Source organism: Mustela lutreola, chromosome 11, assembly GCF_030435805.1.
Source record: "Mustela lutreola isolate mMusLut2 chromosome 11, mMusLut2.pri, whole genome shotgun sequence".
Lineage (NCBI taxonomy): Eukaryota > Metazoa > Chordata > Mammalia > Carnivora > Mustelidae > Mustela > Mustela lutreola.
Genome location: NC_081300.1, coordinates 57,349,152 through 57,373,601, shown reverse-complemented (window position 1 = coordinate 57,373,601; position 24,450 = coordinate 57,349,152). Strand labels below are relative to the sequence as shown.

General features: G+C 46.1%; 1 protein-coding gene across 8 annotated transcripts in view; it reads right to left on the bottom strand.

The window, feature by feature from the left end:
- Nucleotides 1-313: 313 nt before the first annotated feature.
- The window catches only part of PTPRM (protein tyrosine phosphatase receptor type M), a 787,430-nt gene continuing 763,293 nt past the window's right edge, over nucleotides 314-24,450 (bottom strand). For all 8 annotated transcript variants that reach the window (XM_059139376.1, XM_059139377.1, XM_059139383.1 and 5 more), the window contains 7 exons: nucleotides 24,123-24,272; nucleotides 23,270-23,443; nucleotides 21,716-21,847; nucleotides 18,100-18,225; nucleotides 16,036-16,199; nucleotides 9,454-9,589; nucleotides 314-1,065 (listed from right to left, as the gene is read on the bottom strand). In XM_059139376.1, coding sequence (XP_058995359.1) covers nucleotides 1,012-1,065; nucleotides 9,454-9,589; nucleotides 16,036-16,199; nucleotides 18,100-18,225; nucleotides 21,716-21,847; nucleotides 23,270-23,443; nucleotides 24,123-24,272 — 936 coding nt within the window. In that variant the 3' untranslated portion in view covers nucleotides 314-1,011. The remainder of the gene's footprint in view (nucleotides 1,066-9,453; nucleotides 9,590-16,035; nucleotides 16,200-18,099; nucleotides 18,226-21,715; nucleotides 21,848-23,269; nucleotides 23,444-24,122; nucleotides 24,273-24,450) is intronic.

Sequence of the window (24,450 nt, the reverse complement as noted above, 5' to 3'; positions counted from 1 at the left end):
GTTAGGGGGCGGGCGGCTCTGGGGCTTGGGTTTCCTCAGACCCAAAGAGGCTCCCAGTATGGGCCAGGATTTCTCACTGACAGATGTTCTCTCTCAAAAATCCCAACCCTATCTTCTCCAGGCCAGCAGACCCCAACTGTCTGCCAGGGGCCTGCGGTGACCGGAGCTGCCCCCATCACCGGGGCGCTGGGACACCAGGAATACAGCAAGACTGATCATGGGTCTATATTTATTGAGAAAGAGTTCACACAAGGTCATGTTGTACAATCAATCATTTCCTGCGCTTCATAAAAACGATTGTCACTCACTGTGCTTCACAAAAATTTCTTTTAATGAATAAATAATTTGATGAAATCAAAAATATTTACAATATAAACAAAGGGAAAAGCTTTGGATCTGTGAATCTGATCATCGAGCTTTGCATTTTTTTGAACTGACTTCTTCCCAAGCTTTTCCCTTGGAAACAATACAAATCTGATAGAAACAACAACTCATACAACATATCTTTGTTCATTATATGTTTATCTGTTAGTCTTGGAAAGGTACATAAGCTTATATTATGCAACATGTTAAAATACAAATATTAACTAAAATAATATATTATCATAATGCTAGATAGCATTCTCCACAAAACAAAAATGTACACTCAGCCGTAACAATAACAAAGGTTCACGGGCCACAAAATAATACCCCAAAGGTACAAATTCCTTCATAAGAATATAATTGTGCTCTTCAGTTTACCAGATGTCTACGCTGCTCTAACAAGCCGACGCCTAGGAGGACAGGATTGGACGACTCTGCTGTGTGTGTGTTTTTCCGTCAGGCAGCAGCATTGCTGGGAATTGGGCAGTGCAAAGCAGTTTTAGAAACGCTTTCTTGGGCTCTTAAAAAGAGCCAATTATGCAAAGCAAAATAAGCATATTGAGAAGTCTTCATCTCATTGACACAAATACCACAGAAGGTCTTGGCTTTGTGGGACAGAAGGGTTGGTGTGCAGAGCTCTTCAGGCTATCAGCCAGAATTCAAGTATTCCAGAGCCACCTCGTAGCAGAACTTGTACTGATCCTGGAAAGCAGAAGGGCAAAGATGTCAGCTCTGTGACAGCCAAAGACTGGCGCCATTCAAGCCATTATGCCAGATTAGGATTCTAATCAGAAGAAATCAAACTGAGAAGGATTTGAATCAGCAACGCAAGTCCCGGTTGTGAACCACAGACCTAACCGCTGTCTGCAGACCTTTCCTGCAAGGCCTGATGAAGGGTATTTTGACATCTACCTTCACTAGAATTCTTGGAAAGTTCTGGAAAACTGGAACCCATATATAGGTTTGTCCACATGTATACGTTTACCTGTACATCAACATCCTGAAACAAAATATGGGGAAATCAAGAGGTAGGGGAAAAAATGAAGTCTGGGGGAAAAAACTTTGCGACCTGCTCAGATAAGGACCCCCACAAATAAATGTGTCATTTATGGCCCAACTACATGCTTGATTTTCAGTCAGCAGGATGTCTTCCACTTTATGAGAATTTATCAAGCACCTCTTAAATACCAAACACCTTAACCTGGTCCCTGACTTTGAGAAGTCTGTGGTCCAGTGAGGAGGCTGAGACCAGTACCCAATTATAACACATGGCACGGAGCTGAACAGGGCCTCGGAATGGTCCCCTGACATGGGTGCAGTGGGGAAGAGAGCAGAACTTCCTAGGAGGACCTTCGAGGAAGTAGAAGGTTAACTTGACCCCTAACCTAATGGGGGATAGAACAGGCATTCCAGGTGGAGGAACTGGATAAGGAAAGGCCCAGAGGGGAAGTGTTGGATGTCCTCTGGGAGCCACCTACAGTTGTTAATCAGACAGTAAAGGAATTTTTCTTGAGCACAGCTTTCTCTGATCATGGACCTTGACCATGGCCTACATGAGGTCCTGGCCCAGCTGGGGTCTTGGCTGTTAGGAGACAGCATTCTGCCCCTGTTGGTGTGGCCTGCCACTGCATGCTCACCGGGAGGAGTCTCTGAGCCAAGAGAGGGACAGAGCAGTTGAGGATGCTTTTCTTGCCACCTGGCAACAGCCCAGCAGCTGGGACAGAGGCGCTCAGCATCTGGAAGGCTCTCTTCCCATCTCCGTAAGAGATACGCTTTCACAAGGTGTCTCAATACCCAACACAACGGCCTCAACCAAGGAAATGGAGCTCTTAATTTTGGGTTTGCCAAATTAATTAAAACTAAATTTCCATTTTTGGGGATACGTGCCTCTTAATTAACTGGTCATTGCAGTTTTCTGGTCTTCACCTACATTTTCTTCTCTATATGTCCCACTAGTCCAACCTATGTATTTGAAGACAAGAGCCATACTTTATCCCTTTGTGTGTGATACACCAGTCTTTAGTGTGGAACCTGACGTACAGCTGGGGGTGTCAAACGTCAACTGTATATGTAAATGACGACAAAATAAGGGTTTAGCAGCATTTGATTCAACCCAATAAACACGGAAGGCCAGAGACTGGGGAGTTTAAGATGCAGCTTTAGTCCTTCAGGAGTTTACCATCTAGATGGGAATATGGGAAGCCAACAGACCATCTCAACATACTAGATTAAAATGTCAGTAGCAGTAGCACCCACCAGGAGGGCTAAGATAAAAAAAGACAGATAATAACAAGTGTTGGTGAGGACAAGGAGAACTTGGTGGGAATGCGAAAGGTGCAGCCACTTCGGAAGGTCCTCGGGCAGGGCCTCAACAGGTTAAACAGAAGAGTTAGTTACCGATGACCCAGCAGTTCCACTCCTAGGTGTACATATGTCTACACCAAGACATCTGAACATATGTCTACACCAAGCCTTCTGATTTGTATTTCAGTACCTGATACTTTTATTTTCAAAATACTTAAATAAAACCATTGTCATGTCAAAATTTCAAAAGACCATGTGGTCAGATCGACGGGCTGACATATTGGCTATGAAGGGGTTAACCCTGTTCTGAATCCTTCACAGAGACAATTAATGTTTTTCATGGAAATCTGAGAGATCCAATTACTTACTGCACAGACACAGGTTTGCATATACCTGATTGCGCAATTTCAGAGCCTACTATGAACCATCCTTTTAACAGAAGATCATGCACAGTTAGAGCGTCACATAGCTGCTGGCCTCGGGCCACAGCCACAAAAGGATTTTGGGCCTTGCTGCCAAGGGGCTACTGTGTTGAAAATCACTGAAGCTGCCTTGTCCCCGGCATGATTATAATTTTGGAAATGAATTCACCATCATCTTATCCCTTCCTGAGCAAACTGTCAATCCCAATAGATTCTGTGATGACCGGTTTCTGAATCAGAAAAATAAAGGGAGTGAGAAGGAAGACCATCAATTTTTGTGTACCCTCCCCCGAGCACCTCAGGAAATGCCTGAAATCCTCCTGCACTGCAAACTGTTACCCTTGATCACCAGGTTCAGGCCTGTCTTCTGCATTTTCCTCTCTTAGCTCGCTTGCTTTTCGGTGGTGTAATTAAGCCACACGAGCTATCCCTGTGCTTTGGGGGGGGAAAAAAAAAGAACATATCTGCCTCGGTCCCAAGTTCTCCTGACTTGGGCAACATTAGTTGGCTCTGGGCATGAAAAAGTGACATGAGGAGGGCTTATCTTTGGGCAGGACTGGAACCAGGGTGGCCGGCTGCTCCCCCTCCCAAGCTCCCGACCCCCCCCTCACTGCAGCCTCACTTCCTGTTAATCTTGAAGAAGGAGAAAGTGAACTCTGAAGAGACACCTACAAGCGAGGTTCTGTATTAAAGGCTTCCCCCCATCCCCGTTCACTCAGTGAGGACATCACGACACCACGAGGCCTGCAAGTGGCTCTGGGAAGCTCCTGAAGGGCTCAAGGTGTGCCCGTGTCCGCCCAAGCTGCCTTGTGGCTGAGGAACTCGGGGCCCTGCAGTCCCTCTGGACACTTCCAACACCTGCTCGGGACTCAGAGAGCAGTCCGCATGGCTCACCCAGGGCGGTTCTGCTCTCCCTGACACACTTGCTTTGTGAGCCTAAAACAACTTTCACAATTTCACCTGGATCATGTGCTGACGGGTCCCGCAGTGTGGAAAAAGCCTTTTGACTGATGCCCCTGCCCGGAGGGTCACGTGGCCCCCAGGGTGCCAATCATCATGGGGAGGGGGGTGCTGTCTGCTTCGAAGTTCCCAGGCTGTCCAGCCAAGGAGACCCCTTGAGGAGACAGCAGTGCGTCTCTGACGACAGACAGAATGGGTCATGACTTTCATCTCTGACTTTAAAAATGGAGGGAGGACGTTCTTCCCTCCGAGGCTCACGCACACTTTGTGCCTGGTTCCCTAATGAGACTCCCCCATGTGGAGCCTCAGCTTCCCCATGTTCCCAGAGCAGCAAGAGGCCGCTCAGGACGGGCAACAGTCCAGGTGTGCTGTCACGTGGCAGCTCTCTATGGGGCTCTCCTCACAGTCAGGAGCGCCACTGGTGCTGAGGGGATAGCCAGGCCCTTACTGGAGGATGGCAGAGTCTGGGGGCAGAGGAGGGCACAGAGCTTTCATGGAGATTCCTTCCTTCAGAGTGCAGGAAGGCTAACCGCGGGGTCACTCGAGAGTGGCTGCTTCTCCAGGGGTGGCAAGGCCAGGCCCAAAGGACCAGGAATGTCCTCAAGGGTCTCCAGAGATGGGCAACACTGGGTCTCTCTGACTCCCCATCTGGGGTCTATGGCCTATGCGCCAAAACTCGCACACACCCATACCCATGCCTACTCCCTTATCCACCCCTACACGTGAGCTTGCACACATGCACTCACATACACATGCCCACCCCCACCCCTATTCGTGCATACACACCCACACCCCCCCAAACATCCACTCTTACACATGTACACATGAACCCCCCCCACCCCTACATGCACACACCCCCCAACCCACACAGGTATAGACGAGATCGGGCGCATTCGGGGTAGTCGCCCACACGTGTACATACCCCCCCTGCCCCCCCAGCTCCTGCCCCACCTCCTTTCAAATAGCCTGTATGTTTCAAGTTCATGATGACTTCTGGAGGGGCAGCTCATACCCATGGGTTAGTGGAGTCATTGTGTTATCCCCAGGAGAGGGAGAAGCGCAGGCCCCATGCTCCGTGCCAGTTTGAAGGGAGCACCTTGCACTGAGTATTATCTCAGCATACTGAAGGGGCAAGCAGGGGCTGCGTGTGGGTAGCCAGCTCCCAGTTACAGATATGGGAAGACACTGGCAGAGGGCTGGGTCTGAGTAGGAAGGATGGAGGGTTAGAGGTGGGGAGGTGGGTTCGGATGAGGAAAGGGATGGCCTGTTCACCCTGCTCAGCCACGTTCTCACCCACAGCCCATTGAACCCACTGGTCTTGGGCTCTGTCTGCCATACTTGGTCTAGGGCACGGCCGGGGCCTCAGTGTTTGTGACAGCACCTCAGGGGATTCTAATGCCTAGATGCCTAGAAAGCACATTTTGTTCAGTTGTCTACATCAGAGAAATATAGAACCACAGAAGAATTCTCAAATGTTCATCCTTTTAAATCTTGTAATTGGTTAGTCCATATTGTTAGGGTCATCAAAATATACTGCGTATCATCCTAGGCACTGTGGACATACAAATAATATGTAGTTTCTACTAAGGAAATTTAAACAAAATTAAAGCTGTATTTCTCAAAATTTCTAATATATAACAATATGGCCCAAGCTTTTAATTTAAACAACAATCAGTAAAAAAAAAAAAAGAAGGCCAAATATGTTGGGAGATGATTTCAGACTCCCAGCTCCAGATGGGGCCCTGAGGTTCTTAACCCCACCACACATTACAATCACCTGGGGTGCTTTTAACATCCGGCTGTCGTGGCCAGGCTCCAGATCAGCCCAGTAATGATTTCTAGGGTGGGCCCTGGGCTCAGGATTCTGTAAGGCTTTCATTACAAAAAAATAAAAAAAATTTTAAAAAATGCTAATTTGTAGAAACAAATTAAATGGTGGTCACCAGGAGCCAGGGGTGGGACATTGAGGTGGTGTTGGTCAAGGGTACAAATTTTCATCTGTAAGAGGTTCTGGGGATCAACGTATAGCACGGTGACTAGAGTGAGTGATAGAGTGCTGTACACTTGAAAGAGGCTGAGAATAGATCTTAAGCATTCTCACCACAGACACACATGGGCCAAGTAGGTTACCCAAATGGGGTGACGGCTGTGTTAAGTATCTTGATCTTGGTAACCACCATAAAGTGTGCATGCATGTCGAATCTCATCATGGGGGTTGGAATTCTCCCACCTCCCAGGGAGATAATATGTTTCTTGGGGAAAGATCTGTTCCCCCAAAGGCTGTTTCTCTGTTAAAACAGAGCCCTGGGGAAAAAAATAAATAAATAAAACAGAGCTCTGGAAACTTCCAAAGCCCAGTGCGGACAAAAGTGAGAAAGGAGATGTTGAAGCAGCCCATTTCAAAGCTCAGGCAATGGGGCCTCCATCTGACTCTAACCAGGCAGGTAGGGGGTAGGAGGGAGCCCCCTCTGATGGAGCATAGTTGGTGGGACACAGGCCTGTACCCCCTGCACCCCATTCCCTCTGCCTCCCCAGCTGGTCAGCACAGAAGTGCTTTCCAGGACTTTCTGGAACACATTTCACATTCTGAGACGCAGCTCAGAAGGCTCAGTACTCTGAGCTTTTCAGCTTCTGTGCTCGGGAGAGACTCCGGTCTCAGATAGTCTTTTATGCCCAATGAAGTCGTATTGGGTTTTATCACCCTGACCTGAATTAATTAGTTCCCTCAACCAACATACATATATGTGACTGCTTAAACTAATAGAAATTGCACTTGTAAGCAAAAACAGACAATTAACATGGGTCCTTGTTTTAGTTCTGGAAGCTTCAAGCCTGCTGAAAAGAGCCTTGTGACATTTTTTTCCCCCCTTCAGTCACCAGATTTTACCTCGTATTTCGCTAACAGGCATTGTAACAAATTTATCAGACATTCTTCCAGGAAATTGAAAACTTTTTTTTTTTTTTTTAATTTTTCAACACTGAGCTTATCCTTAAACTGGTACTGACCCTCAGAAATTTGGGCATCCAAAAGTCCTTTTTGGGGACGCCTGGGTGGCTCAGTTGGTTAGGCAGCTGCCTTCGGCTCGGGTCATGATCCCAGCGTCCTGGGATCGAGTCCCACATCGGGCTCCTTGCTTGGCGGGGAGCCTGCTTCTCCCTCTGCCTCTGCCTGCCATTCTGTCTGCCTGTGCTCGCTCTCTCTCTCTGATAAATTAATAAAATCTTTAAAAAAAATAAAAATAAAACAAAGGTCCTTTTGGTCTATTAGAATAACACCTTGTCACAAAAATGCCTAAATTATCATAGAAGAGTGGACTCCTTCCTTGTCTAAGCACCTCCATGTCCATTCACTTCACAAAGAATCACCTCCGTCCTTTAGCTTGCACCACTGATTTGGAAAAAGCCACATTGTTTCTGTGCATAAAAATTCGTGAGTGTTGAAAGCTGCAGCCAGAGCCATTAGCGGAAAGGCCTGGAAGGGTCTATTACTAATGACCTGCTTAATCGAGGCTCCACTGAGAGAGAAACGATATATATATATTTTTCATCAAGGTCAGCTTTGCCCAAGTACCAAAGTTTGGAAGCTACACATCTGTCCCTGAGTCCCAGGAGTTAAATGGCAATGAAGTCAGAGCATTTTAATTTAGGCATTTGCTTCCATCTTTTGCCCAACTTCTTATCTGTTTTAAACTCAGGCCGCTTCTGACAGCTCAGCTGCCCTATCTCACCTGCCCCCAGCCCAGAAGATGGGAGTATTCCCTGGTGGTACAAGTCTTCAAAATTCATGGGTGGTCGCAGGGGGTGAGACAGTTCTCTGCCTCCGGAGGGGCAGGACTACTGAAGCCCACACTTGGGACACGCCAGCCAGCCTTTCAGCTCATCCACAGGAAATCTGTGCCTCCATAAAAGGCACTGAGCGTGTGGCCTGGGACATATTAAGCACCATGTAAATGTCAGCTGCTTGTTGCCTCCTCCTGTTCCTCACCCAATCAGATCGTCTACACCTGCCAGCTGCAGGATGCTTTGCGGACACCCGCACTCTCAAGAACCACTTTCTCTCCTTCACATTTTCCAGAACACTTTCACATCTATTGTCTCGCAGGATCAGCTCAATAAGCCAACGTTATCCCTGGCTTACATGACTCAGACTCAGGAAAGCTAAGTGGTTGGCCCGAGAAGACTTCCATTGCCAAGTTCATTTGTCTGAGGTCACTTGACTTGAATTAGTAGCAGAGCTGAGATGAGAATTTGGGTTTTCCTGGGCCTCCCCTAGGGGAGGGAGGAGTCTGGGGAGCACGGTTCTTTCTCACAGAAGCCAGGGTGCTAACTGCTGATGGTTTTGGGAGTTGGTACCTAGCCACACAGGTAACACTTTCCCTAAGTCCATGGGCAGCGCAGTACTTCTGCAAAACAGAACAGCCCACCAGGCAGCACAGAAGTACCTGGGGGGGGGGGCAGATGCCCTGGGAAAGTGACGTGTGTGGAAGAGAACGTGTCCAAGGAGTGGGTCAGCATCGGCGACTACATTACCCAGTGTGGGGTACGGCTGGGATGACTGGGACCACAGCCCCTTCCTCAGCTTTAGCTCAAATCTCCACTCTCTCTTTAGTCCCTTGTCTTATATTTTAAATTTGAGGCCCCCCGCTGCAGGGCCATGGGCTGGGGCACGCAGGCTTTCCAGGCGTGGCGTGGGCACCAGTCATGTCTTCCTCCCTCTCCACCCCAGGCCACTCTCCCGACCTTAGGATCCATCCCACCGTCTCCTTCAGATCCTTCTTCCACTGGCAGAGAAGTACAAACACCTGATCTGAAAAGCTTCCTTCTTTAAGCTATTCTATTCGAAAGTCACAGTGGTTGGCATTTTAATAGCTGCACACAAGAAAGACATTTCCAGAAATACTCTAAGAAAATCACTGCACGTAGTTCTTTGTTTCTCGGCTCCTCCGTCTTCATCTCAGATATGGCCACCAGAACTAAACGCAATATTCTGGATGTCAAACTCAAATTCACAGCTTTGATAAATATTAGGTGATTAAGCTATTTATAAAATCTATAATTTGAAAATCTGGCATTTCGTGTGCTGTGATTATTCCTTCCCCGCGAAGACTAAGTGCTTAGCCACACGGAAGGCACTGCCAGGAACGGAAATGAATAAGGATGTTCACTTGTGAGTTTCAACTCTTTCCACCTTGCCAGTGTGTGGAGATGAAGTCTCCCTGTGAAAAGCCAAGTGAGAGAGGAAGAGGGAGAAAAAGCTCTCACAAGGAAAGCGATTCTATTATGTTCCTGAAAAGGAAGTGTCAATCCCCCCCCCCGCCGCCCCGTGAATCAATGGCCCTGCCATCTATGCCAGCTAGGCGGGAAAATGCCCCCCCCGTGCTGCAGGACAGGGTGGGGGGCCTACCAGGAGGTCCACCATGTTGGGCTTGTTGTTCCTCAGTGTCTTCACAGCGTGGAAGACGTCCACCGTCCTCTGGTGCCGGAGCATCTCACAGACAATGCTGATGGCGCAGAATGTCCCACTGCGGCCTCCCCCGTTCCTGTGGGAAGAGAAATCAGATGGTCGTACTTGTCCTCATGCTGCCTCCTGACCTACCACCCGAGCCGTGGACAACAGGTCACAGAGAGGGCCTCGAGGCCAAGGAAACGCTCCCCCCGGGGCTGATTCTTTCAATGAAAACAAATGGTGTTAATGAGCTTTCCCGCTGGGCCTGACTGGTCTGTTCTGCTCTCTTAGCTTTGTCTATGCTCTGGCTTATATAATCTGATACAGCATCCTCTTGGTTTTTATTCAATGGGCCTACTGCAGAAAACTTCCGGTGAACAAAGAGCTTATCTAGTATCTGCTACCAAAACCGGCAATGAGTGCTGGTTACATTCCAAGATAGACTTGGCCTTAAAAAAAATCGGGGCGCCTGGGTGGCTCAGTGGGTTGAGCCTCTGCCTTCGGCTCAGGTCTTGATCCCAGGGTCCTGGAATCGAGTCCAGCATTGGGCTCTCTGCTCAGCAGGGAGCCTGCTTCCCTTCCACTCTCTCTGCCTGCCTCTCTGCCTACTTGTGATCTCTGTCAAACAGATAAATAAAATCTTAAAAAAAAATCCATTAGTGTTTCATTAATTATCTCTAAAACATAAGGGCTCTTTCTGAATGAAACTTTCCATTTTGAACTCATTTTAGATGTACGGAATCACGGCAAACACAAGCATGGCGAGCTCCATGGCGTACCTTCCCTCATGTGAACACCTCACAGTCATAGAAAGTGCTGGGAACCAGGAAATTAACCCTGGTGCAATTCTTTTAACTAAACTACAGGCCTTAGTCAAATGTCACCAGCCAAATGTCACCAATGTCCTTTTTCTGGTGTAGGATCCAATTGCAGACCCTGCTTTGCACTGATTTGTTTTAGCTTCTTAGTCTCCTTTGTCTGTGACAGGTCCTCAGGCTTTCCTTATTCTTCCTGACCTTGACACCTCTGAAGAGTACTGCTCAGTTATTTTGTAGAATACAAAATACAGAATGGAGATGTGGAAAGTAGCCATGGTCCCATCCACAATTCGAGAAGTCATTACAAAATACAAATTGCAGAATGTCCCTTCATTTGGGTTTTTCTCATGCTTTCTCACGATTGGGAATGAGGTTATGCATCTTGGCATAACCAAGAAAACCACAGAAGGACTGTCCGTCCCTCCAGCAGTTCAGGATGCTAAATCATCTTACTGCTGGTGATGTTGACCTTCATCACTTTTTAAGATGGCGCCTTGCAGATTTTTTTTTCACTGTGTAGTTATCTTCTCTTTGTAGTTATTATCTTGGGAGAGACACTTTGGAATTCTGCAAATATCTTCTCTCCTCAAAGTTTCACCTACCAGTTTTAGGATCTATAAGTGGATTCGGTCTCAACAGAATCTGTCTGAATTCTAAACGGAATCTGAATTCTGTCGCAACAACGATCACTGTGCTGTTTGACCGATTGATTTTCTACCTCCCTCTCTCCCTCAACATCCTATTGTAAGAGAGAGCTGTTTCTTCTCTGCTAATTGACTAATTTAGTTGCTTACTTCTTTTATCTTACTATTTATTTATGTCAGTTTAGACTTATACATGGTAATTTTGTTCGATGAGCTAAAATCCAATAGTATCAATATTTATTTTGTTGCTGGAATTGTTCTGGCTTTGGCCATTGGGAGCGCCCTCAGACCTCCATTCTTTTCTGAGTACTTCCATACTTTCTGGAACTACAAGGTGTTCCAGACTCATCTTGTATCTTCCCTGCACCAGTTCTGTGATCAACCATTTCTCAAGGAGCTAGGGACTTAAAACAAACAAACAAACAAACAAACAAACAAAAAACCAAACACAATATAATTATTACATCTAAAATAAATATTACCTTATCAATATAATCGGATTTCTAGTTACCGTTCCAATTTCCCAGATTGTTTCTGACATTTCTTTACAGTTGCTTTTTTCAAATCCACATCTATGCAAAGTGCACACATTGCAATTGATTGACATGCCTTACAAGTTTATTTTAATCTATAGGTTCTTCTTTGCTCTCTTTTTCTCGGCGATCTAGTTGTTGAGGAAATGGGGTCCTCTTTCCTGGTGACACTGGAGACAGCTCCATGTACTGGGTTGCTCTCATTCACTGCATTTCTGTGAATCATTGAACATGTTTCTCTCTCATCCTCATTTCCTAGATATATTGGGAGTTCGCTCTGCGGCTTCATAAGTATTACATGTATTTTAAGACAAGGACACCTTACAAATAACTTTCACTAGGAAGCGGGCACAAAATATCAATTTGTTCTTGTTTGGTGATTTTGAGATTGATTATTGTGCTAGAATGCCGGCTTGATCAGTTCATTATTAAGTCCCAAATCAGTTTTTTAAATAAAGTATAACAGAGCCAAAATTAAGTCCACAAATGGTAAATATAAAGCTCAGTTAATTTCCAAATGCATATGCCACATAACCCCTACCGAGATTAAGACGCAGACCGTGATTAGCCCCCCAGACCTCCCTCAGACTTCTTCCTCGTCAATACCATCGATAACTCAAAGATGATCCCTTTTCTCATTTTTGGCTTTATAAATTTTTTTGGTGTGTTTTTGAATTTTGTATAAATGGAACCATCCAGTACATATTCTTTTGCCTCTGGCTTATTCCACTTACTATTATCTGTGTGAGAATCACTCCCGTTGTATCCGTGGCTTGTTCTTTTACATTTCTCAGAATAATCCCATAGAATGGATATACTACTGTATAACTTACTTATCTACCAGCTGAGGAGTATTTGGGCTTTCTCGTTTTCAGTATTATGAGTAAACCCACTATAAAAATGTCTCCTGGTGCATAGATGATTCACTTCTGTAGTCATGTACCTGGGGTGGGAAGAGCTCAGAGAATACCTGTATATTTAGCACTCAGCATGGCTGTCAAACAGATCCAAAATGGCAGCACCATATTTACTTCCTGCCAGCAGGGTATGGCAGTTTTGGTTACTCTGCAGCCTCACCAACACTTGGTATTTTCATTTTTTTGTTGTTGTTATTGTTTTTTGGCTTTTAAATTTCACCCATTCTAGTGAGTGTGCAGGGGGCATGTGATCCTGGTTTCAGTGTATAATATCCTAAAAATGAATAATGCTGAGCACCTTTTCTGTATTTATGGGCTATGTGCATCTTGTTTAAAAATTGAAGTTCTTTCAAGTCTATTGCTCAAACAATTGGGTCGATCTTTTCTTATTGGCTTGCGGTGGGTAGGCATTCTGGCCATGAGTCCCTTGTCAGAGGCACATATCACAAAACTCTTTGCCCATTCTCCGTCTTGCTTTTGCACTCTCCTTGGTGTCTTTGGATGAACAGAAGTGCTTAACTTTAATGAAATCCAATTTTTCAATATTTTCTTTTGTGGCCAGTGTTCTGTCTTGGGTGACATCATCTTTGGTTACCTCATGGTCATGAAGATTTTCTCTTGGAAGCTTCATTGTTTTGCTTTTCACATTTGGGCCCATGATCCATCTGGAAAGGATTTCTGCATGCAGCATGAGGAGAGAGACCAGGTACCCGGGCTGTCTTTTCCTGCCGCCTGGCCCTGCAGGAGGTGTGTTGCTATGGGTCTTTGTTGTAAATCAGGTGACCCTGAGGTGTGGTTCCATCCCTGGATTTTCTCTTCCACTCCATTAGCCTACTTTCTGTCTTCGCACTGATACCACACTGCTCTCCCCCCACCAAATTTTCACCTGATGCTTTCAGCAGCTGCTGATGACCACTGTCTATGTCCATTATCTTCAACAAGGGCTGCAAAATGGTGATCTCTTACTTCTATCCATTTCTTCTGGCTTTATGAGCTGGAAGATGTATAAAGAAAAAAAACCCTATTTGCTCGCAGTGAGTGTACATGTGGCTCAAGGAACCATTCCATTTAGTCTCAGGCAGGAACTGCTCTGCCCACAACCATTAGGTGGCGCTATGCTATGCTGAATATAACATTCTTCCCTCAGAAATGAACAGCAGAGAGCTTTCGTGGTTTGATGCATTCTTTCCTGGCCTATATTGGAGGATACGAATTCAACCTAACTTTGTTTCTCACAACTAAAATACCTTCCATTTAGATTTGTAAATCTAAATGATAAACGCTTTTACCAGGCATGGGTCTCACACCCATCCTGACGCCAAGAGAGCAAGAGGCAGCCCCACGGGAAACACAGGGACTTCAGAATTGGAGAAAATGTTTCCCAAGGAAAAGTCAAGTTTCTCCTAGCAGAAGAGGGGTGGGGTGTTGGGCTGGCAAGAAGGCAGAAACAATGGATGCCCACCACCGTGCACTACAGAGAATAGCCCACTGTAGACATCACGTGGAATGGCATTGTAATGACTTAGTTCTGGGATCACAGCTGGGTCTTGAGAAACTGTAGTTGGTGGTTGGTTGTCTATGAAGTGCAGTGATTTAAGGGGTCTCTGTTTCTTCCCCTCAGGCCTGTCCTGGTGCCTCAACTTCCTCCACGGTGACCCAGTCCTTTAGCTTACAGCACTAGCCCTTGTTAGAAAGATACTAATCAGAAGCACCTGGGTGGCTCAGTGGGTTAAGCCGCTGCCTTAGGCTCAGGTCATGATCTCAGGGTCCTGGGATGGAGCCCTGAGTTGTGCTTTCTCCTCAGCAGGGAGCCTGCTTCCCTTCCTCTCTCTCTCTGCCTGCCTCTCTGCCTACTTGTGATCTCTCTCTGTCAAATAAATAAATAAATAAATCTTTAAAAAGAAAGAAAGAAAGAAAGATACTAATCGAAGGGGTACCATGCATACATCACATTCCTAGTTCCAGATGCTGGCAGACTCCAGACAGAAAAAAAAGGGTATCTGCAGACTGTTTCTAGTTTTGTTTTGTTCTCAAAACACCTAACAGATAAAATATAGACCATAAATAAAATGTCAACTTCCCTTGCTGGGACTATATCAGTTCACACTGGTGACCCCCCTGGCTGTATTCTGATCAGAAGTTATATCTACACTTAGAAAAATAAAAATGGGGATGTGCACTGTTAATCTTCTTTGGCATTTTCTTGGCAGAGAGGTCTTTAGTGAACTGGGTCTATGAGAAGGAAGGGACAGGCAGTCAGCGGGGAGGACAAAGGACTGGGGCCTCTGGTTGAGGCTAAGTGTGAATGGGTTCATAAGACTCTTTTCAAGAGAATATCACTATCTGTAGGTCAAGACACTGCCACCTTTTGACTCCTGGGAAGCAGGGCAGAGTTCTAGGATATCACAGACCCTCCTGGGCCCCCCGGGGGGGGGGGTGGCACAGTGTGAGCGACAGGCACCAAGGGGAGAAATTGAGGTCCCTCGGCAAGCTTACCATTCTAACTAGGGTTGTTCTGCCCAGAGTTAAATCTTATTTTCCCATCAATTTAGGAGAGAGCTCACTGTGTGCTAATGACACTCCACTGAAAAGAGACATAAGCTTATACTCGAAGTTTCCACAAATTCTCTAAATATCTTCCCTAACTGCCATGACTTTCTAATTGCTTGCTCCATTAAGCCAATCCCAGCTGGCTGATTAGCTACATATCATCACCAGTGAGAAAATGCAGGTGAAAGTACTCTGAAAAGTCTGGCTGTCTGTATTCAGGGGTTCTCAACCTTGGCCGCACATTGAGATAATCTAGGAGTTTGAAAAAAACACGGATGTCTGGAGCCCATCCTCAGGGATTTTGATTTAATTGCTTTGGGTGTGGCCTGGGCACACTGTTTGGTTTTTTGTTGTTGTGGTTTTAAAAAATCTCCCCAAATGACCCTCAGTGTGCAGCCACAATTGGAAATCATCGCTCTGGAGCATAGATTTTCCCATTTGAGTGCCTTCTAGATTCTGGCTTCTATAAACCGCACTTTAGAAATACTGGTTCTCACCAAATCTTCCTATATATGGACATGCCCAGGCGAAAACCAAGACATAAACAAACACATTCTCTTAAAAGATAGTTCCTGTGAAAGATAGTTCCTTTGAAACTTCTAACATAATTTCTTACAGAATCAGCAACTAGTGTGGTCAAGATGCTCTCACCGGCTTTGCCAGACTGGAAGGGGGCCCGGATTTGCAGCATTTGCTGATGTAGGTGATGTAAAACTTCCACTGTGGATGATTTCAAGTTATTGACAGTTTAACAACCAGCTCAGGAAATTCCCCTAAACGTAACCCTGGGCTCTCAGGAGCTAGTAGGAGCCCAATGAACGCACTCAGGTATTATTATTATTTTTTTTTTTGGTGGGGGGGAAGGACAATCCCAAGGTCAAGGCTTATTTTTATAGCAGTGCTCTTCCACCTGAATGCAAAAAGTGCGTATCTTGTTTTCTGCAAAGCAAACCGAATCCTTAATAAGAACCTACTGATTCCTTTTCCATTCACAGAGAGACAAAGGGCAGTAAACCTGGGGGGACAGCAGAACACCAGTCTGGCCCTTCTGAGGTGCAGAGCTCCCCTTAGCACTTACAAGCAATGCACGACTGTGCGGCCTTCACCGCCGTTGTATTCCTCCTGCCACTTGTCCACTTGGCGAATGAGCTTCAAGAAGGAGCGCTTGGACACCGGCGTGTCCCTGTACATGGGCCAGCCCAGGAACTGGAATTGCTGCACCACCCGATATCCATCTTGGGGCTGGAGGGAATCAGGCAGCAATCAAGGAGTGGAGAGAAAACAGGCATTGTTTACTGGTGGAATTCTAGCAGGCTGATCCTACCTGCTTGGACTTCTCAGCAAAGCAGGCCATTACTAAAGGACAGGCCTGCCTATAAATACCGAAACAAGCTTCCACTGGCCTGAAGAGCTACAAGTTTTAATCTGGAGCTGTTATTAAAACAAACAAACAAACAAACCAGGGGTTTTACATGATAGGCCAGACAAATAAAAGTGAAGAGAACGCTTACAGCTTTGCAAAAGCCAAATGACAACACACAACGTGAGCACTGACCACGCTGTAAGGGGCAAAATGGGTTTCCCTTAATTGCAGGTAATTTAAGGGTAAGGAATAAACTATAATCTGGAAGCACGTGTGAGCTCAGGGTAATAGAGGTTACACGGCGTTTGCTGTGAGCATACCATGGTTTTGTGTATTGGTGTGAATCTTGCTGAGAAAGAGGTTAGTAGTCAATGAATCTTTACTTATAGTTAAGTAGAATTAGAGTATTCAAAGAAAGTGTTAGAAAAATGGCAACAGTTTTAATCTGGCTGCGGCTAAGTCACTTAGATCACATCTCCAGTAGCCTTCGGCACCTTTGATGTGAGTGATCTCTCTCGTTCTCTGACACTTTCTTCCCCAGCTGTTCCTTCTCCCCTCTCTGCTGTCTTGGGCTCCCTTTCTCCCTGACCTCTTGATGATGGAAGCCTACGCTCCGTCCTCGGGCCCCTTGTCTTCTCTCTCTCTGACCTGATCTGCTCACTCAGTCTCACAGCTTTCAAGACTCCAGGAAGTCATCAGTTTGCATCTCCAGGGTGGGCCTCTTCGGAACTCCCCCCTCACAGATCCTCACATGCCTACTTGACATGTCCACTCAGGTATCTAACAGTCCCCCTCAAACTCAGCCCATTTCCTGGCCTTCTCTCCAATGCATGTCGTGAACCCCAAACAGTCCCCTCATACCCGCAGCCTTCCCCAACTCGGGTAACATCAATTCCATTGGTCCATTTCTCAAGACCTAAATCTTGAGACCCACCCCCTACTGCCTGGGATCCAGCCTATTCTTAAACCCTGCTGGCTCTGCCAGAATATATCAGCATCTCTCTGCCTCATGTACCTCCACCTGCTACCACTTCATCCTCCTGTGGTCACTTCTCATTTGGATTATTAGAAGGGCCTCCTGACTGATCTGTTCTACCTGGAAGGTAGAGTCCTCCTTTTTAATCATGTGATTCTTCTCTACTCAACCCTGTACTGGCTTCTCATTTCCTTTACAGCAAAAGCCCCAGTCCTGGCAGTGGCCTGGACATCCTACATGGTCTCTGTCCCCTAGAACCCCCACCCTTGGCCACTTTCCCTCTAGGAGGACAACTCTATTAGCTACTCTCATCTTCGCTTACTGTGCTCTATCCACATCAGCCTTGTCATTGTTTGTGGACCTTACCAGAGGAGGCCCTACCTCAGGGCCTTTGCACGGACCTTGCTTCTGCTTGCAAAGCTATCTCCACAGACAGCCATGTGGCTGCTCCCTCACTTCAGTTGGGTCTTTGCTCATATGGACATCTAGTTAAGACAGGGACTTCTTCTCCCTCCTTTTCATGGCCTTAGTGCTTTCTATTTCCCCACTTTTTTCACTATAGCATTTACTGCTTCTAACATACTATGTCTATTATAATATCGATTATATCTGTTACTTATTGTCTGTTTTCTCCCATAAGAATGTAAGCTCCATAAGGTCGGGGAGCTTTGTTTTGTTCACAAATACCTAGAATGTATTCCAAAATCCTAACCGGTGACTGACACAGAGTGGGCACCCTAGCTGTTCAGCGAATGAGAAAATAATGAAAGCAGAACATAAGTGAGGTTAGCTGTGAGTCTTACTCTGGCTGCATTATAAATACGGAATATCCTGCTGATGATGTCTTCTTCTAAGTCAGCAGAAACAAATTCCACTTGGATGGGGCCATGTCTGTGAACTCCATTCTCTGGCCAGTACTGCGGACACAACTGAATTCAAAACACAGAAACGTGAGGTTAATTATAGGAATAAACTGACTCCTAACAGTTTGGATGTGGTCACTATTGACATTCAGTAGGCCTCAATACTTCCTCTATTGGCTTCACTTTCTTTTCTCTCTCTCTTTCTCCTAGCAAGTAGGCTTCAGGGCTTCCTTGTTGGCTGATTCCTCAGCTTCACCTGTCCCTCTATTACTTTTTTTCTTCATTTTCTCAGATAGCATCTTTAAGTCCTGAGCCATCCTGTTTTCCAAGGAGGCCATGGGGATGCTGTTCAAGACTGCCCATTGTAAGGTCTCTTCTGCATGCCTTTACCTGGCCGTGGGGAGATACCACTGGATCCTATCACAGGAGCCAAGACAGCTGAGATGGCGCACGTTCCTACTGACACCCAGGTCTCCAACCTCCCTCATGCGGGCTTGCCTTGTAATCTGTAATCACTTTTGGGAATTGGGCCATTCACTGACAAGACACTGATAACCGTGTTAGTTTGCACTTTCATGATCTGGTCCAAATCCCCCACTGGTGAGACTGGGTCACCAGAACTTTGTGTGAACATGATGTCCAACTTAGGAGAAGGAGGGATGCTGGGAAGGGTGGCTTTTGAAAGAGGTGGCCTTTGTTTGTTACCAACGCACAGAAACACTCAACTTGCAAATAGGTGGGAAGAACCCCCAGGACGTTTCCTTTTTCTGAAGCCCTGAGATACTAATAGGCCTTTAAAGTCTGAAATTAAACTTCTTTTGGGACTTGGTATTCAGGAGCAGAGTTTAATTTTTATCTTTCTGATTTACCCAAGGGACAAATGGCTTGTGGGGAGCCAAGAGGGAATTACCTCATTATCTTATAACTGGGTTCTATTGGGACAAGAGCAGATGAAAAATCTATCTCAGTTTAAGCAGAATGATGTACCATGGAAAGAGAATTGCTCGTTGAATTTCCTTTTTTGGATGACTTTATTTTCCGAAGTATTTAAAACTTTGTTGCTAAAGGTTACAAAGGTTGATTTATACCCAAGATTGCAAGATAGTTTTCAGCTAACAGTAGGTCACTGAAACAGCAATCTCTATAACAAAGAAGTTGAACTTTATGATCAAGAAGGAGGCCAGAATAGCTAAGTCTATAGAATTTTTAAAAATTACATTTATTTATTTTAAAATAATGCTTCCATAAAAATTTCCCTTCCACACCAGCACTTCCTGGGGACAAGTTCTAAGACTGCCTTGTCAAATAACAGCATGCTGATGTTTATTTTCTCTTCACACCCAAGCGTGCCCGCTGTTAAAATTAACAGGTGTTATGACGGGAAGTTGAGATGGTAATAAAAGTCCTACCATGCACATTTGAACCATTCTGCCCATTTTTCTCCAGAATGAGCTAGCTGTGCTTCCTGCTTGTTCTCTCAGTTCAAGCCCTGATTAAAGCTCGTCACTTGCACCAGAGAAATACGAATGGCCCAGGGCAGCACGTGATTCTTGGCACACGACATTCTGCACTCAGCCCAAGTAAACCATGTAGAAAATGGCTTAAATGGTGCATAACACGTCCATGAACCGGACCTATAAATACTTAAAATAGTTGAGTGCTATTCTTGTACAACTGCAGAGACGTCAAGTTCAAATGCTCAGTTTAGTGTTCTCTAAATGACTGTGTCCCAGGAGCCTCTTTCTCTCACTCTGAAAATCAGCTCTGTCTGCCGACTGGAACTGGACTCTTTGTCTCTCCGACCAGGGTCGGCCAAGGTTTGGTTTGAATCCAGACAGTTCGCGTTTAGAATGCGGCTTTAGAATTCCAATACCATCGTTCAAAAAGAACATGTGGAAAATGAAACAAGATGAGATCAGGAGGGAGACAAAACATAAGAGGCTCTTAATCTCACAAAACAAACTGAGAGTTGCTGGGGGTGGGGTAGGTGAGGGAGAGGGTGGTGGGGTTATGGACATTGGGGAGGGTATGTGCTATGGTGAGTGCTGTGAAGTGTGTAAATCTGGCGATTCACAGACCTGTGCCCCTGGGGCTAATAATACATTATATGTTAATTTAAAAAATTAAAAAAAAAAGAACATGTGGAAATCACTAATGTCTGATGCACTGATATGAAAAAGGCAGTGTGTCATTACGTTCCAGGATTCACATTTGGGGAAAGGAAATGATTCTGAAGAGGGAACAGTCACTTGTCCTTTAATGGTCTTTGGCTGAAGACTCTTGAATTAGTGAAATTTAACCCATGGCATTGTGAGTTAGAAAATCAGGATCCCTAGTGCTATTTTGAGTTGGGCCTTTGAAGTTCCCTGAACTGTGGTGTCTGCTTGTCTTTAAAAATGGCTACAATCTCTTTCGGAGGGGATCAGTGTGGAAGACTTCTAAAATATTTAAGCTTCTTAAGCAAAAAGGACTAGATGAGGACAAGGATTATCATTATTATTTCATTCACTAGATTTCAGGCTAGAGCCTTAACAATATCATGTAGGGCCTCAAACATAATTAAAAACATGATAGAACTGAAGTGAATGCCCACGGAATTTATGGCACACTGATGACAATAAAATGGATTTTAGGAAGGAAAAACCTTGTCCAGGCTGGATGTTGAAACACTTCAGACCCCCACACCCCCCGCCTTTTTTTCTTTTTTAAACTTGTCTCTATACAGATAGAGAATTAATTCAGTTTCAGAACAAGTTTATTCTTAAAACACGAGAAGCCTATCTTTCCCACAATGCCCTCTGTCATGGCAGTTAAGTACAAGACCAGTGTACCCGTCCCCGAATGCAATAAATTCACCTATAGGGCCACTGTGCCAATGCCTGCCGACAAGTCCCTTTAGGGGAATGTTTCTAACCCCATCACTAGTATCGAGCCATCACAGCCCTATTCTTTCTCTTTATGTATAAGGACAGCAGCTAGGGGAAAGCCCCATTGATCATCCTGCGCTTTTGTGTTCAAGTCCCGGTTTTATTCCTTTATGCTATCTTTACCAAAGAGTTGACAAAAGTAATTGTTGTCCCTTAAAATCACTTGCTGGTCTCCAGTGTCACCCCCAGCATGACCTTCTCCACCTGCAGGCTCCAGTGAGCCATTCCCCAGAAGGACGCGGCTTCTCCTGGATGGGGGAGGGGCTGCACTCGGTGCTGCTGCACTTTCTTCAGAGCTCCCTGGTTTGCGGGCTCTGTTTGGTGCCTCATCCCACAGCTCTAACTCCACCCATTACCCTGTATCTCCCTCTAGTCTGTATTTCCAACCTTTGGGAGCAGCCAATTTCTGAACCTGTCCTGCTTGTCACTTACACCATCTATGATCTCAATCTGTCATTTTGGTTTCAGATTACTTTTGCTCCCATCCCTAATTCCATCTGATTTTCACATTTGCATTTTCAGCTCTGCCTCCCACCTGTCACCTGGCGTTCAGGACCCGGCACGGGGACCTGCGTGTCTCGATGTGCAAACAGAACAAACCCAGAGCTGACCGTGGGCAGGAGTCTCACCTGAGCAGGGTCCACATCATTGAGCATGACCACAGACGTGCAGTGATAATCCAGGACCAGTCTCCAGAAGTCTTTCACTGTGTTTGGCAAAGGATGCTGCGTCACTATGAAAGCTGAAGGCTGTTTATAACTCTGCAAACACAAACAAGAAAGGTCCAGATATTACCCAGGAACACAGAAGGGGAGGAAGCTTTGGTTATCTTGTGCATGTGGAAATTTGTTACACAGAATTCTGGGCACATTTAACAACAGATGAATCACAGCACCCCTGTCCACACCCAAACAGACTAAATATAGACTGATCTGCGGAATAGTAATGATAAAGTATGATCTGCAGAATAGTAATGATAAAGTATTCTCACTTTGACACCAGAAAAACTTAATAAGTAGCCCTTAGAAACTTTTTGATGTATCTGCTAGAAAGGCAATATCAGCCCTGTGAGTAAGCATTTTAATGGAGAAAACGTAATTTCTTTAAAAAGATTTTATTTATTTATTTGATAGACAGAGATCACAAGTAGGCAGAGAGAGAGAGAGAGAGAGAGAGGAAGCAGGCTCCCTGCTGAGCAGAGAGCCCGATATGGGGCTTGATCCCAGGACCCCGAGATCATGACCTGAGCCGAAGGCAGAGACTTTAACCCACTGAGCCACCCAGGTGTCCCGAGAAAATGTAATTTTACAAAGTAGGTACGATGAAAATACTTCTGTCTTTCCTAAAATTTGTTTGAGGGTCATTTATAGGGGTGACAGTGTTACTCATTCCGGCCACAGAAGGATATACAAGCTTTTTACATCTCTGGAGAGCTTCAAGTAAATTTAAGTACCTTTTTACTGATACCACACCAACAGAATTTGAGTTTCTGTATTAGCCCTGAAAATATCCATTTACTTTTCCCATCAATCGAACAGCAAATGTTCATTCAGTTAGAAGTAAACAGACTGACAGGAAGTAATGAGTTGTGTGCTATCTGTCCTGACAGACCATTTTTCCCCCCCGTGTTAATTACTGCCTAAATTAGGAGGACAGGGAATGAAAATAATGCTGCGAACCATATTATCCCACTTCACTGCCTTAGGGACTTAATAGCTGTCTCTCGCTCTCCGGCCCGCGGGTTAAAAATTTAAGTGCTCAGAGAGTCCCTGGGACATGTTTCATTTATCAATACCTCCCGACTGGTGGCCTTCATCCGCCCTGACGCAGAAACGTCCGTGGCATCTGGTACGCGCTTTGCGTGGAAGATGGTTTGTGCTTAAGAAAACCAACAAGGGGAGCCTGGGTGGCTCAGTGGGTTAAAGCCTCTGCCTTCAGCTGGAGTCATGCATGATCCCAGGGTCCTGGGATGGAGCCCCACATTTGGGCTCTCTGCTCAGCAGGGAGCCTGCTTCCCCCTCTCTCTCTGCCTGGCTCTCTGCCTACTTATGATCTCTGTCTGTCAAATAAATAAATAAAATCTTTGAAAAAAAGAAAAAAGAAAACCAACAAACAGGGGAGGGAAGAGGAAGGGCTCCCTATTTCCTTCGGGGCAAGGTTGGGGGCAGGGCCCCCGGGCTTACGTCCATGAGCGCGGCGTTGATGTAGTTGCTACTCTCCCCATCGATAGTGATGAGGAAGGGCAGGCAGCGGTCTGGGGGCAGGATGTCCATGCAGCGGTTCTTCTCGTGGTTCCGTGGCAGCAGCGCAATGCTGCAGTCTTCCACGCGCAGCGTGGGCGTCACCATGTTCAGGGTCTGTGCAACAGCATGCGACCATAGGGGTCACCGTCTCACCTTCGCACTTGGGCAGATCTGAGTGTCCTCAGCCGCCGCCTGAAGGGGGCTCCCTGTCCCCCGCCCCCACACACTCAGCGCCCCCCCCATGCAGTGCCCTTTCCTCTCCCCTGGAGGAGAGGAAGGGCCCTCAGGGATCTGGAGGATTGGATCACATGTCATCCGGTCTGAGGAGGGCTGCAATTCTGTCTGGGTGCTTGGGAGGAAGAGGTTGGATAGGGTGTAACTTAGAGCCAGGTACACTTAGACCACCCACCGAATAGGGTGAGTGCCCCTTGCTGGGTCTGGCTGCACCCACGTTGCACTGTCCAGCTGCCTGCAAAGGGGTTTATGGCTCTGCTAGACCAGTGGCTCTCAACCAGGTCCCTTTGCTCCCAGGGCCCCCTAACCATGTCCGCACAGAGTTTTGGTTGTCGCTACTGGTGTGGTGGAGGTCTCCCAGCACCCAGTGAGTAGAAGCCAGGGTGCCATTAAACATCCTACAGGATCATACCCACAGCCAAGAAGCAGCCGGCCCAAAATGTCAGTAATGCCGAGGCTGATAAGCTCTGTATGGACTCAGGGGTTCCAGGGCTGACTTCGAGAGACTTCTGAAGGAGCAAAGTCTCAGCCAGCTGCCTCTCCCTTTCGCACCACTTACCCGGAACTCCTCTTTAATCTGGCTGGAGTTAGTCTGCGGATCCAGTTTGTTCATGTCATAATACAGAGACCGAACTTGGGAAGCAGGGACCGAGGTGTCTCCACAAAGACAGGCTTCCAGGATGGCATCATGGATAAACACATACTGTTCCTGGAGAAGCAGAGGGCATGAGTTAGTAACAGAGAAACCAGGTGGGTTGCGAGAACTAGGGAAGGGCAGACAGCCCCTTGTAAAGACATGAGAACGGGATAGTGGTCCGTCAGGGACAATCCACTCCCGCCACAGTGAAACCACGTAGGAGGACTTGACCGTGGTGAGGGGGGGATCC